Below are 13,405 nucleotides of genomic sequence, written 5' to 3'. Positions count from 1 at the left end.
GCCATTTTGAGAGGTGAGATGAAATCTCAAAGTTGTTTTAATTTTCATTTCCCTGATTGCTAAGGATGGAAAACACATTTGAGATACTTTTTAGCTATTTTTTTCTTCTATTGAAAACTCTCTGTTCAGATCCACAGCCCATTTTTTATTGGGTCATTTATTTTCTTGACTGTTGTTGTTTTTATATCGTGTTCTTTGTACATCGTAGATACTAATCCTCTGCCGGATATATAGCTGGCAAAGATTATCTCTCTCCCACTCTATGGGTTTCTTCTTCACTTGATTGATTCTTTCCTTGTCCACACATAACTTTTTTGTTTGTTTGTTTGTTTTATGAGATCCTATTGTTAATTGCTGGCCTTAATTCCCAGACTAATGGAGTTCTACTAAAAAAAAAAATTCCCTTTCTATATCTTGTAAGGTGCTGCCTAATTTTTTTTCTAGCATCTTTAACATTTCATGTTTCAAATCTCAGGCCTCTGATCCTCTTGGAGATGATATTTCTGCAGAGTGGTAGATACAGGAATAAATTCATTCCTCTGCATGTGGACTGGATGTTTTCCCAGTACCATTTGTTAAAGATGCTGTCTTTTCTCCAATATATGCATTTTGGGCTCTTTTTCAAATATCAGATGCATATTGTTATGAGTATTCATATTTGAGTCATCTATTCTGTTCTATTAGTCTACATGTCTGTTTTAATTCTGGTACCATATTATTCTTATTACTATAGCTCTATAATATACCTTGTAATTTGCAAGAGTCATCCCTTCAGTATTGTTCTTTTTGCTCATAAATGCTTTGGCTTTTCAGGATCTTTTCTGAATCCATGTAAATTTTAGGATTGTTTTTTCTATTCGTGTGAAGACTGCTATAAGTATTTGACTTGGGATTGCATAAAAAACCGTACCCTGCTTTTGGTAAGATGGTCATTCTCACAGTAATAATTTTATTGAGCCCTGATCACAGGGTGTTTCACTATTTTCTAGTACCCTTCTCATCTCTTTGGAAATTGGAAGCTTTCATTGAAGAATTCTCTCACTGAACTCCTTGGTTCTTGGGCTCAGTTCAAGACATCTTTATTGTCTGAGAATATTGTAAATCTGAATGTATTATGATCTCTTTCTTGGCGTGTTTGTTGTTGGTATATAGAAAGGCTGCTAATCTTTATAAGTTGATTTTGTGTATTGTCACTTTGCTAAAAGTATTTTTGTTGTTAACTGCTTCTAAAAGTTTTCTGACAGAATTTTGGGGATCTTTTATATATCATCATATCATATCAGATCATGTCATATCATATCATATATAATATAGTAGGGATATAATAGCAAATAGGGATTTTTTCCTATTTGTATCCCTTTAATTTCTTCCTCTTGCCTTATTACTGCAGCTAGTGCTCTGAGTACTATATCAGAAGGGAGTGGGGCGAGTGGGCAGCCCTCTTACTCTTGACTTAGATGGGATTGTCTCAGGTTAGTCTTCATTTAGGATAATGCTAACTGTGCATTTGACATATATACCGTCTACTGTGTTGAGGTATGTCCTCTCCAGTTCTACTCTCTCTAGGCTTTTGTATTGAAAGCATGTTGGGTTTTTTCAAAGGCTTTCTCTGCATCTATTGAAGTGACCATGTGGGGTTTTTTTGTTGGTATTGTTGTTTGGTTTTTGTCCCCCTGTGGTGAGAAAGTCAGAATGGCTAAAATCAACAAAACTATTGACAAGAAACACTAGTAGGGAAAGGAGAACCCTCATTCACTGTTAGTGGGAATAAAGCTGGTAGCACCACTCTAAAATAGATAATAATCAAAAAGATAAAAAAAATTACCATATGACCTAGCTATACTATTCTTGGCATATGCCCAAAGGACTTGACATCCTACTCCACAGATACTTGCTCAGCCATGTTCAAAGGTGTTTTATATTAACAATAGCTAAGAAATGGAAACAGCCTAAATGTCTTTCGACAGACAGATGGATAATGAAAATGTGATATATAAATACAACTGGAATACTATTCAGCTATAAAGAAAACTGAAATTTGCAAGTAAACTGATGAATCTATAAAAGATTATATTGAAAGACAAAAAGACTCATGTTCTTTCTCATCTGTGGTTCCTAGCTCCAAATCTTCAGATGGGAGTATATAACATGGAGTATCTGAAGAAATCCAGAAAGTCTAAAAGGGCATGTAGGGGGGCAGGAAAGAGTTAAAGGGGGAATAACAGGATAGAGGTGATAGGAAAAGGGGACGGGAGAAATGGAGAAAAAGCTGTAATTGCAAAGCGGTAGCAGAGTCAATACAACAGAAGGCAGCAGGGGGATGAGGCAAATAATACCCAGCAAGGAATCATATCATTTTACATCTACCTAAAATAATATATATGTATATATATATATATGTATATATATATATATATGACAAAGTTGTCACCTGTGCTGACAATGCTCCCCACAAGAGCTACAGACTATCTGATCAAAACCCCAGTAACAGGCCTGAGAAACCCCTTAGAGTAGTTGGTCAGGGACTCCCCAAACTCCTGCTGTTGGCCTTGGTTGCCTCTCAGAGGTCGAAGGTAAGCCTCTACTGTGGAAGACATCACATACGTAAGACCCACGACTTGGATTATTAGAGCTAGATCTAACCCGGTGGTTCTCAACCTGCAGGTTATGAGCCCTTTGGGGGGGTCACATATCAGATATCTTGCAATCAGATATTTACATTACAATTCATAACAGTAACAAAAATCACAGTTACAATGAAGTACAATAAAATCATGTTATGGCTGAGGGTCACCACAACATGAGGAACTGTATTAAAGGGTCACAGGAAGGCTGTGAATCACTGATCTAGCCTGAAAGTCTCCTTCTTGCAATCTGTCTGACATAATACCAAAAAGTTCTATGCACATTACTAGAGGAGGGAATCAACCAATAATCCCAGACAGCTGTGATGCCTATCAATCTCAACAATGAGCAGCATGGCAAGACACCCCTAAAGGTGCACTAGTGGCTGGCACTCACATGTTGGTGGTAACCAGCAGCTGTCTAATTGGGCTTAAGGCCCACCAAACAGAGGAAATCCTGCCTAGTACAAGAAGCATAGCCTGCTCCCTGGGACTAGGGAGGGCATAGATCTTAGGGCACCTATTACCCTTATTTTACTAGACCAGCCGAATTCTAACTACATTTCAAAACTCTCCTTATACCTACAGTTAAGTACAGCTCTCACTCCTCATCAAAAAAGTTTCTCTTTACAGCAAATGGAGGCCATTCCAGAAAACCACAACCAGACACAATGTAGAAATCACTGATCAAGAAGAGCCCAAGCCAACAGATACACATACAACATGACTCCTACACCTAAGGCCCACTGAAGAAGAGGGGCAGAACAATAATAACCAGAGGACCAGGAAGTCAGCTGTGAGGTTCCGTCTCCTATAAACGGCTGCCTAAACAAGACCTGAACAATGACAATATTGATATACATGCTAAAGCAAAAGGGGGGAATCTCACCAGGTCTAATCCCAAGACAAAGAATGGCAGGCAATTAACGACTGTTGAGAGAGAGGGAGAATTAGCCTCTCCTAGGGATGAGTCTCTTCCCCAGTTTTTATCGACTAGAGAGTGGTCAGACCTGAAATCACATACACATAACAAAAATGGACTCAGCAGGTTATATCTATATATTTGTACATATACCTATATATGTGACAATAATAATAAAAGAATAAGTGTAGACAGAATCTTAAAGAGTCTTATTAATAAAAGCAAACCCAAGTCAAGTTATTGGGGTGAATACTGGAAGATCAGAGAAGCAGAACAAGCCACAGTTTCCTCACCTCGCCAATTCCTCAGGTGATCTTGTTTCCTCAGACTGGAAGCCTCTATGTCCTTATCCGAATGGATCGCAAATGAACTGCTTCTCAAAAGCCTGAAAGTTTAACTAGGCTATAGTTCCTTGTCCTCATGCCTTAAATACCTTTCTGCCTCCTGCCATTACTTCCTGGGGTTAAAGGTGTGAGTCACCATGCTTGGCTGTTTCCAGTGTGGCCTTGAACTCACAGAGATCCAGGTGGATCTCTGCCTCTAGATGCTAGGATTAAAGGCGTGTGCTACCACTGCCTCACCTCTATGTTTAATATTGTGGCTATTCTGTTCTCTGACCCCAGATAAGTTTATTAGAGTGCACCATATTTTGGGGAACACAGTACCACCACAAATAAGAGGCCATCAGTTTAGGAGGGATCATGGGAGAGGAAGGGGAGGAGAGAAGTGATGTGATTATATTTTTATTTTAAAGTGATTAAAAAGAAACTGAAGATAAGGAATATGGACAGCACCACAATACATTATCACAGACTCTATTGGTCATCAAGGTTGTGTTGGCTTTCGTGCCATGCAGTCTCTGGAGGGCTCCACTATCCCCTCAGCAGAGGATAAGAGTGGAAAGGACACACAATGATGTCTCAGGGCTGTTATGAAAGTAAACATGACCTCACCTTCTACCTTCACCTGAGAGGATTTTGGGGACTGTGCCCCAGGTCCCCCCTGGTCCACCATTTAAGGCCCTGGAGTACAGTGACAGAAATTGGGGAGAGAGACAGCAAGCATTCTGCAGACAAGACAAACGTAGCAAGGCATGCCTTATATGCTGCTGGAGTAGAAGGAAAGGAAAGAGCAGAAGACAGAGGAAAGGAAAAGTGAAGCGGAAGGAAATACAGTGGGAAAGATGGGGTGTTGGTCTGCAGAGGGTGGGAAATAACAATCGGAAGAAACGCTGGGCTGAAAGTAGAGGAAAAAACATGAGTAGATGGAGGACAGCAGGAATGAAAGTCAGGGCAGGGAAGGGAGAGATCATGGTCCTGGAGAAGGAAAGGGAAAGGTCAACCAGGAAACCTTTGAAGAGCTGGACTCAGAACTATGTAAGATGCCTGTGCAGCTGAGAAATGAGACAGAGAGGAGGAAAATGCAAATGAGAAATGGAGAAAAATGGAGTGTGGGGATGTGAACATGGGTCAGGTGGTGAAGGGCAGCTTGTGCAACCATGAGGACCTGAGTTTGGACCCCAGGTACATGTAAAAAGGTCAGGCGCAGTGGTGAGCACTCAGAATCCTAGCACTGGGGTGGCCGAATTGGAATCTCTGGAGCTTATTAGTGATTAGTGAGTCCCGGACGAATGAGAGACCCTAGCCCATAAAACGGGTTGAGTGACACCTGGGTAATGACAGGCTGACCTCCACTGCACGTTCAATAGTGTGCACTTGCATTCACGTGCATGCACCCACGAAGAGTAAACTACAATAGCATTTGCACTATTCTTGTCCTAGTGTCCTACACACATGACTTTGTTTAACCTTCACAAGGGAGCAGTGACATCTGATGACATTCGTAGAAAACCATAAAATCAAGATCAGTGCTGAGTCTTAGGTAAAAGAGGATAGCCTTGGAATGGAAAGACTTGGGCTCTCCTTGCAGAGACCTGAGGACAGGCCCGGTAACCCCACGGAACAGCACTGAGAGTCCAGATGTCTCAAGATATGCAAACTGAACCAGGTCAGCATGGATTTCCCCAGCTGCTCGCTTGACAAGATGCAGCCATTCATTATTAAATAGATGTAAAACTACAAATTATTTACCTGCGTTGAAAAGCCTAGCCAAATAAGGAGCTTTCGCGGTGTTGCCTCAAACCACATAGAGCATAATACAGTCCATCCTCTTGTTAGACTCCATGTGTGGGCACAAACCAGCATCTCAGTGGCCCAAAAGGCAGACCATGCCAAAGTATCCCGAGGCTGGCAAGAGAGTCAGCTGAACTGTCTGGGATGTGCCACAGATGCTGCCGGGCACTGACTCAGTAACAGATCGTATCCTCCCATCCTGTCTGTCCCAGGCTTTGCTTATATAGCCTGGTCCAGTAGAAGGGATGTACCTGAAGATCTGGTGCCTTGCTGTTCACCAGAGTCTGCACAGGAACCCAGCAGGCTCCTCCTTCTAGGAAGACACACCTAGCAAAATGCATTTTAAGTGCCAAAGTTCCAAACAGAAGCATCCTGCATGTCCCATGGATCCAATCCACAGTCACCTTTATGTCCAGACACACTCCCCTCCAAAAAAATGTTGGCAAAACACAGAGACACGAAAGTCCTAGTTCTAAACTGGATATTGCAGTTCCCTTCTCCCATACAATCAGTGCTCAGCAGAAGAGTCTCAACATAGCTGTGGGGCAGACCGGTCAAGCTTAGAGTCCTGCTCTGTTCTCCATCAATAATGCAAAAGGCCCCATGAATAATACAGCAGCAACTGCTTCAGGGCACAGTTTACTGGTGCCCAGCCCTGGCCTCAAGATGGCCCAAGGCCTAATTGCAGGGCCCTGGGGAGTTCCCACAGATTAACTCAGCCCCATTCAGGCACACACACACACACACACACACACACACACACAAAAAAAAAAAAAAAAAAAAAAAAAAAAAACCACTTTGCAGGATCAGCCAAAGCCATGACTCCGTGTTCAGAAGACATTGATTGCCCTCCAGTCATCATTAGGGTGGCCGCCTTCTGCCCTCTGTACCATCAGCCCTGCCAGGTACAATCCTGGGTCCAGGCTGGGCAAAAGAGGAAGGCTACTCACATGAGCAAGAGCAAGGCCACTGCCACCAGACAAAGGGCATAGCCTAGGCCCCCTCAAGATAACAGACTGTGTTAAAAGTGTATAAATAAAAGACACAAGTTGAGCTAACTCAGTTGTCCTGAGCAGTGGGTTGAACTGTGCCTTCCAAAGAGCTATGTCCAAGTCCTAACCCATGAGTATGACCTGCTTTGTTGACAGGATCAAGGTAAGATGAAGGGTTGAGATCATCCTGATTTGGGGTGGGCCCTGAACCCACCCACAAGAACTGGCATCTGTAGCGAGAGTACAGAGGCTAAAGAACAAGGAGACAAGGATGTCGGCCATGGGGAAGATGGCAGAGGCCCCAGGGAAGATGGTAGAGGCCACAGGGAAGATGGTAGAGGCCACAGAGAAGTTGGCAGAGGCTACGAGGAAGGCCACCACAAGCCCCAAAGCACCAGGAGCAGCCGCATCTGGCAACATCAAGAAAGCTTAGTCCCTAGAGCTTCAGAAAGTAGAGGGGCACTGATGACACCCTGACTCAGACTGCTGGCCTCAGAATGGTGGGCAAAAACATTTCTGTTGCTTTGAAGTCCCCAGGTCTGCAGTGACTTGAGAAGGCAGCTAGAAGAAATGGCACTGCCGGCAACTTAAAAATCTGTAAGATGGGGATGCGTGTGTTCCACATCGTTTCTCTGCATTGGTGCTAACATGTGTCTCCATGCTTTGAGGACTAAAAGGGAGTCATAAAGAAAGCAGGAATCACCACAGCAGCAATAGCATTGGTGATGGAACTGCTTGGTGTCTTGTCTGAGAGCTTTCAAAGTGATCATAGCCAAGACTGGGAGGAAGGGCAGTGCCAGGGTCAGCCCAACCTTCTTCAACACCGAGTTAGTACTAACCAAGTCGATTAAATCTGCAAATTATAACAGAGGTAATTATCACTTTGCTCTAAGAAAATGAAATATTCCAATCTATTTTAATCTCATCGGCTCCATGCCTGTGGGGTATTAAGAGAAGCCTGCTCAAGATGTATTAATGATTTTCAGTGTTTCTGGAGGATTTCTATGTTGTGGGCTGATATATCTCTGGTACCCCTTGCCATTGCCTAAGGGGTACCATGGGATTCAGAACCCAAGCATCTTTTCTTCCTAATTCATCCTTTATCTAGAAGACAATCTCTCAGAATCATGCTCTGATTTTAGTTCCAGTTTCAGGGGGAAAAAATAGTAGCACCCTGCCTTAACCAGAAACTCCTGAGTACAGCACAATGCCAAGCCAGATGCCACCAAATCTACCATTGAATTTCTGCTGGCTACTCAGATCCTCTTGGCCTGCTCAGTAAGAAGGGCACTTCCTGAGCTGGAGGGAGACTGAGTCAGGTGCTTGCCAAAAGCCCTCCCTCCAATCTCACAAAAATAAAAGTAGAAGAAGGGTCTTGGCACAGCAAGAGCTCTGAGATGATTTGGGTTTTCCTATGGCTCCAGTCAGGGGAGCCAGCCATCTTGGCTCGTGGAAGGATATGTTGAGCATTCAGCTTATGGCACTAACGTAGGGGCTGAAAGAAAATGGATTTCAGAAACATTGCCTTCAGGTGGTGGTCATCCTAAAAATGATAATATTGGTCTCCAGATTACCAATTCACCAGCTATGTGATCTGGTCCTAGTTATTTGACTTGGCTTAGACTTGAATCCCTCACTTGCAAAACATGTTATAATAGCAACTCCCTTGTAGAGTAGCTTCAGGGATGAGCCAAAACCCTGTATCTACTCATTACTCAATGAGTGCCTTTCTTTTTCCTTTCCGGATGGAATGCAGTACATACTCAGCCCTTCTAATGAGGATTCTCAACTGTGTCAACTGTAGTATCAACTGTTTCATCCAAGATTGTGATGGAGGAGAGAGGTTGGTTGGGGCATGGCAAAGACCCTCAAAGGAGCCTTCATGGAAGAAGGAAACGTGCCAAGAAATGGCTAAATATCCCATTTTACCTGTCTGCTTCTATAGAAACCCCCTGGAAGCCTCGCTCGCCTGGCTTGTGCCTCCCCTGGCTATCACAGCACACTGAGTCCCTCTCCTACAAGGCCAAAACTCCTCCTGACAACACCGGACACATCCCCAAGCCCCATCCCACAGGCTCCATTAAGCAGACCCTGGCAGTCTAGATGCCTCATGGCAGATGGTGCCATGCAGACTAATCAAGAAGGCAGACAAGAAAATCCTACCCCCTCTTCCATTTGCCAGGAAAAGCGATTGTTTGGATTTTAATCATAGCCACAGCTAAGAGCCAATGCACAGCCTCCTCCAGCCCAAAGATAAATTTTCCACTTTCAACATTCAATTCTTCCTCAAAAAACAGACCCCTACCAGAGAGATTGCTCCTTAGAGAGGGGCTTCTTCATCCACCAATATAATTTTTTCTGATTTAACACTATGACAGAAATAAAATACTGTTTGGATATGGTGGCACTCACATACTGACTCACTCTGCAAGAAATGTCTTCATTCCTCCATAAGTTACATCTAGCTCACCGGTATATTGATCCCAGGCAAAGATGAATGCAGAATCCCATGATCCTCTGGGAGAAATGTGACATTTTCTTTAAATATATATCCACAGAACAACTGTTTCTAAATCTCCATGAAGCAGGTCACCAGGGCAGCACACCATTGATTTCACATCCACCGGTTTCTTAGAAAGAACACTGAACATTTTCTCAATAATTCAGCCTCTAGCAGACCTGACATCTTCTTGGGGCACACTGTCTCTGGCCTCCCCTATGTTAAAGGTCAGAGATCGTAGAAGAACTAGATGCAAAATGACAGACCTTCTGCCCCCAATCACTTTGAGGTCACTAGGCTTTGTGGTGGTTTTAATAAGATGCCCCCTCTAAAAAGTCTCAGGCATTTAAAAATGTGGCCCCCAACTGGTGGGGAGCTGTTTGGGGAGAGTTAGAAGGTATAGCCTTGTAGGAAGAGGTGTCATTGGTGTAGGGTTAGGTTTCAAAGGCCCATTGTCATGCCCAGTGTGTTCTCTTGGCTTCCTGCTTTACTCTGGTATCATGGCTGCCTACCTGCTGCCATGCTCTCTGCCATGTTGGCGATGGACTCCTATCCCTCTGGAACTATAAGCCCCAGGTAAATCCTTCCTTTTGTAAGTTGCATGGCTCATGGCATTTTTTGTTTTTGTTTTCTCAGAAACAGAAAACCAACTAGTACCTGCTTCGTCTTCATTTTTAATTTGACTGGATTCAGGATCACCTAAGAGACATACCTCTGGGTTTATCTGTGAAGGAGTTTGTAGACGGGGTTAACTGAGGAGATAAGATATGCCCTGAATGTGTACGGCACCGTGACATGGGTTGGGGTCCCGGGCTGAGAAAAAGAGAAAGGGTAAGTGGGGCTTTGGGATTCATCTCTCTCTCTCTCTCTCTCTCTCTCTCTCTCTCTCTCTCTCTCTCTCTCTGCTTCCTCACTACAGAAGCTGTCTCACACTCCAGCTACCGTGACTTCCTCACATGCTGGGCAATACCCTCTCGAGTTGTGAACTAACAGACCCTTCCTCTCTTAAGGGTGTCTTATCCAGTCTCACTTCTACCCACTGGTCTGAAAAAGCAAGGGTATAACTTACCCATGCAACAGCAATGAGAAATGTAGCTGATGCAGAGAGAAAGCTAGCAAAGACTCATGGCCACACACTTTTTGCAGAATTAAATAGGCTGGAAAACAGTGGAGGACAGTTAAGCACAGTGGTCCAGGCTTTGAGTCTGCACACTACTGCTTATCTAATGGGTGACCTGAAATGAGAGTCTTCCATTGCTGTGTCCTCCCAGGTGTCACAGTTGTGAGAATTCCTACCTTACAAAATTGTCTTCAGGATTAAATGAAATAGTATGCATAATTTAATAGGTTACTGTCATGGTGCCCAGCACAAAGGAATAGTTTGGAAATCAGTGATAGTAGTAATTGTAGTGGCCATGCCAATGTACCCCTAAGGTCCTCCGTTAAGTTACATCTAGTTCAAGGTGAGAATGAACAGAATACAGTAAGTACAACAGCCCTGACTTTAGAGATCTGTGACATAGTCTGTTTGGGAGAATGTTTTATAAACACAAATTTGTTTACCTTCCTTTAGCTATTATCAGAGGTTATTGGTGTCCATCAAGAGCTCTACCAAACAAGACTAAGAACTCTGATCACTAGGCCTACTGGTACCCATACCAGAATATCAAAGCAGTAGTCTGGCAGGGAGGGACACAATTCTAAGAAGGGAAAGCAATATACAATAATATTGTCCAGTTTTTTAGACTAGGTCTCACTGTGCACCCCAGACTGACCAGCCTGTAACTCATGTAGCTCAGACTAAACTAAAACTGTTGACCCTTCTGCTTTTACCTTCCAAGTTCTGAGACTACCACGAAGCCCAGTTAGCAACACCTTCAAAGTGATAGTCTCTCTCTGCCCATCTCTGGGATACGTTTGGGAAGGATCATGTGAGCAGTTGTGTAATAGCACACAGGTAAAGCCATGAAACACATGACAACATACAGATTAACAAAAAATGGGCTGAGTTGAAGTGTAAGAACTAGTCAATAGTTAGCCTGAACTAATGGCCAAGCAGTTTTAATTAATATAAGCCTCTTTGTGTTTACTTGGGTCTGATGGCTGTGGACCAGGCAGGACACAAAAAAATTTCAACTACACAGTTGGGCCAAAAAAGACAGGATAATAAGCAAAGTTGTAAAGGGTAATGAGTTACTGGGATGTAAATAGTCTCATTTCTATCAGCTGGTCTGAAAAACCAAAGTTATAATTTATTCATGAACACAGGTCTGGGCAGGTGGAAAGAGAAGGTGAAAGGCCCATAGCTCAGGCAGAGGTCCAAGGTCTTTACTTCCTAGTAAACACTGTGATCACAGCCAAGGAATTTGGATCTGAGTCGCAAAGTAAAAAGGAACACATGAGCACTCTCTCTAAAACTCAGACTCCCTAACTCCATCCATGCCTCAATTCCTTTTCAATTTGTTCCTTGATTTATTCCCTCAACATAATAGACTGTCCTTCATGCACAGAGATGACCCTGATGACTCACACAGCAACATGAGTTATTTTCTCCAGTCTCCAGCAGTGGTCACGAATTCGCACTTATCCAGCCTACATCTGTTTTCACAAAATGGCTGGCTAGAGTAAGAGTGCATTGATCAATCAGCCTTGTAATGCAGCAAAGCTAAGCAGTCCACATGCAGATAAAATAAATATATGCCCTCTCCCATGCTCAGAATGCCTAGACATCAAGCCAAATGAGTTGATAGGACATCATGAGCACTGTGAAGGCCATACAATCTGAAGCTGGAAGGCCATGCCCAAGTATCAACTATGCAAGTCCTTAGCAATGCAACTGTAGTTGATTCTTGAGTGGGTTTCTAGGGCTTAGAGTCTACAAAATGCAGAAAATTATACCTACCTCCCATGAGTCTTATTATGGTAAATCTAAGATCATGTAAGAAAAGCATACCCAACAAAGCTACAAAGTTATGTATAGCAAATATTATTTATTAGAAATCAATTGATATCTTTATTATTATAAGTATTAAAATTATTACTGCTAGTTACCTGCAGATCACAAAACCAAAAGCTGATGGAAGATGAGGTTCTGTCTTATATAACAGAGTGTGCTTAGTAAGAGCGTCCCAAGCCAAGTCCGTGGATGGGGTTACATCACTGTCACTGAACATGGTATGCTCAATGCCATCCAACCCAAACAGCCCAGCCACCAGGTAACTCCAATGCTTGACGCTCTTTGCCCACCCAATCATTACCAGCACTCCGCCACCTGGACAGAGTCTTCAATTCCGAACTTACAATTCCCGAAGACTCAGCGTCTGGAAGAGCTGCCAGGAGAGTGTGGTGAGCCGGTTACTCGACAAGTTTCTGCAAAAACCGACAAACGAAGAGATAGTTAAAGGGCAGATCCAGCATCAGGAAGGCCCTCAATGGAGGACCTGGTCATCTGGAGGCAGGCTTTGTGTGCTCCCTTTTCTTCACCCTATTTTGCTAATGATATGTCTGCTAATAGTTGAGACCATGGGGCAGGGGTGAAGGGGATGCTGAAGCCTTTTCAAGGGTAAGGTTTTACACATCTAAGAAACAATACAATATGGTTCTCTTGTTTACTCCTCATGCTGCCCTTTTAATAAAAGCTCGGGGAGCCTGTTTGAAGCAAGCTCCTGTAGACAATAGTTCTGGGGCTAACCAAGCCCACAGCATCCTTTACATCCACACAGGAAGGAAGTCTTTAGGCTCCTTATAAATTCTTCTCACTCACCCCTCCCCAAGAACACATGCCCATTCCAGAGATCAAGACATCAGCCTTTGTTCACACATCTCTTCTCCTAATGGCTATTTAATTGTTCTCATTAGGATGTACAGGGGAAGGGAGCAGCCATTAGTCTTCTGAATAAAAGAAACACACCCACGGTTATTACTTTGCCAGGCTCAACAAACAACTTTTGATGTGATAACAGCCCTTAAAGGCAATAGTTAGGCACTGGGAGAAACCAAGTGGCAACCCAGGAATGATGCACTCATTTGCTGATGGGAATGAACAGCAGTGCTGGTTCCATTTAGATAAATATCCATCTATACACAAACGAACCTGTGTATATTTGTATCTATTTAACACGTAGGTAACAATGCAAACACAGACTTTTGTTTACACACACACACACACACACACACACACACACACACACACGCTTCCATGTGTACTTATATTTAGGCGACTTCTGTAGCAAGTA

At 43.2% G+C, this 13,405-nt stretch overlaps 1 protein-coding gene across 6 annotated transcripts in view; it reads right to left on the bottom strand.

Annotated features, from left to right (window-relative positions):
- Positions 1-13,405, bottom strand: part of Ntrk3 (neurotrophic receptor tyrosine kinase 3) — a 372,046-nt gene that overhangs the window by 262,649 nt on the left and 95,992 nt on the right. For all 6 annotated transcript variants that reach the window (XM_028879200.2, XM_028879201.2, XM_028879202.2 and 3 more), the window contains exon 4: positions 12,471-12,539. In XM_028879200.2, the coding sequence (XP_028735033.1) occupies positions 12,471-12,539 (69 nt within the window). The remainder of the gene's footprint in view (positions 1-12,470; positions 12,540-13,405) is intronic.

Source organism: Peromyscus leucopus, chromosome 1 (genome assembly GCF_004664715.2).
Source record: "Peromyscus leucopus breed LL Stock chromosome 1, UCI_PerLeu_2.1, whole genome shotgun sequence".
Lineage (NCBI taxonomy): Eukaryota > Metazoa > Chordata > Mammalia > Rodentia > Cricetidae > Peromyscus > Peromyscus leucopus.
This window is presented reverse-complemented; position numbering and strand designations above follow the sequence as displayed.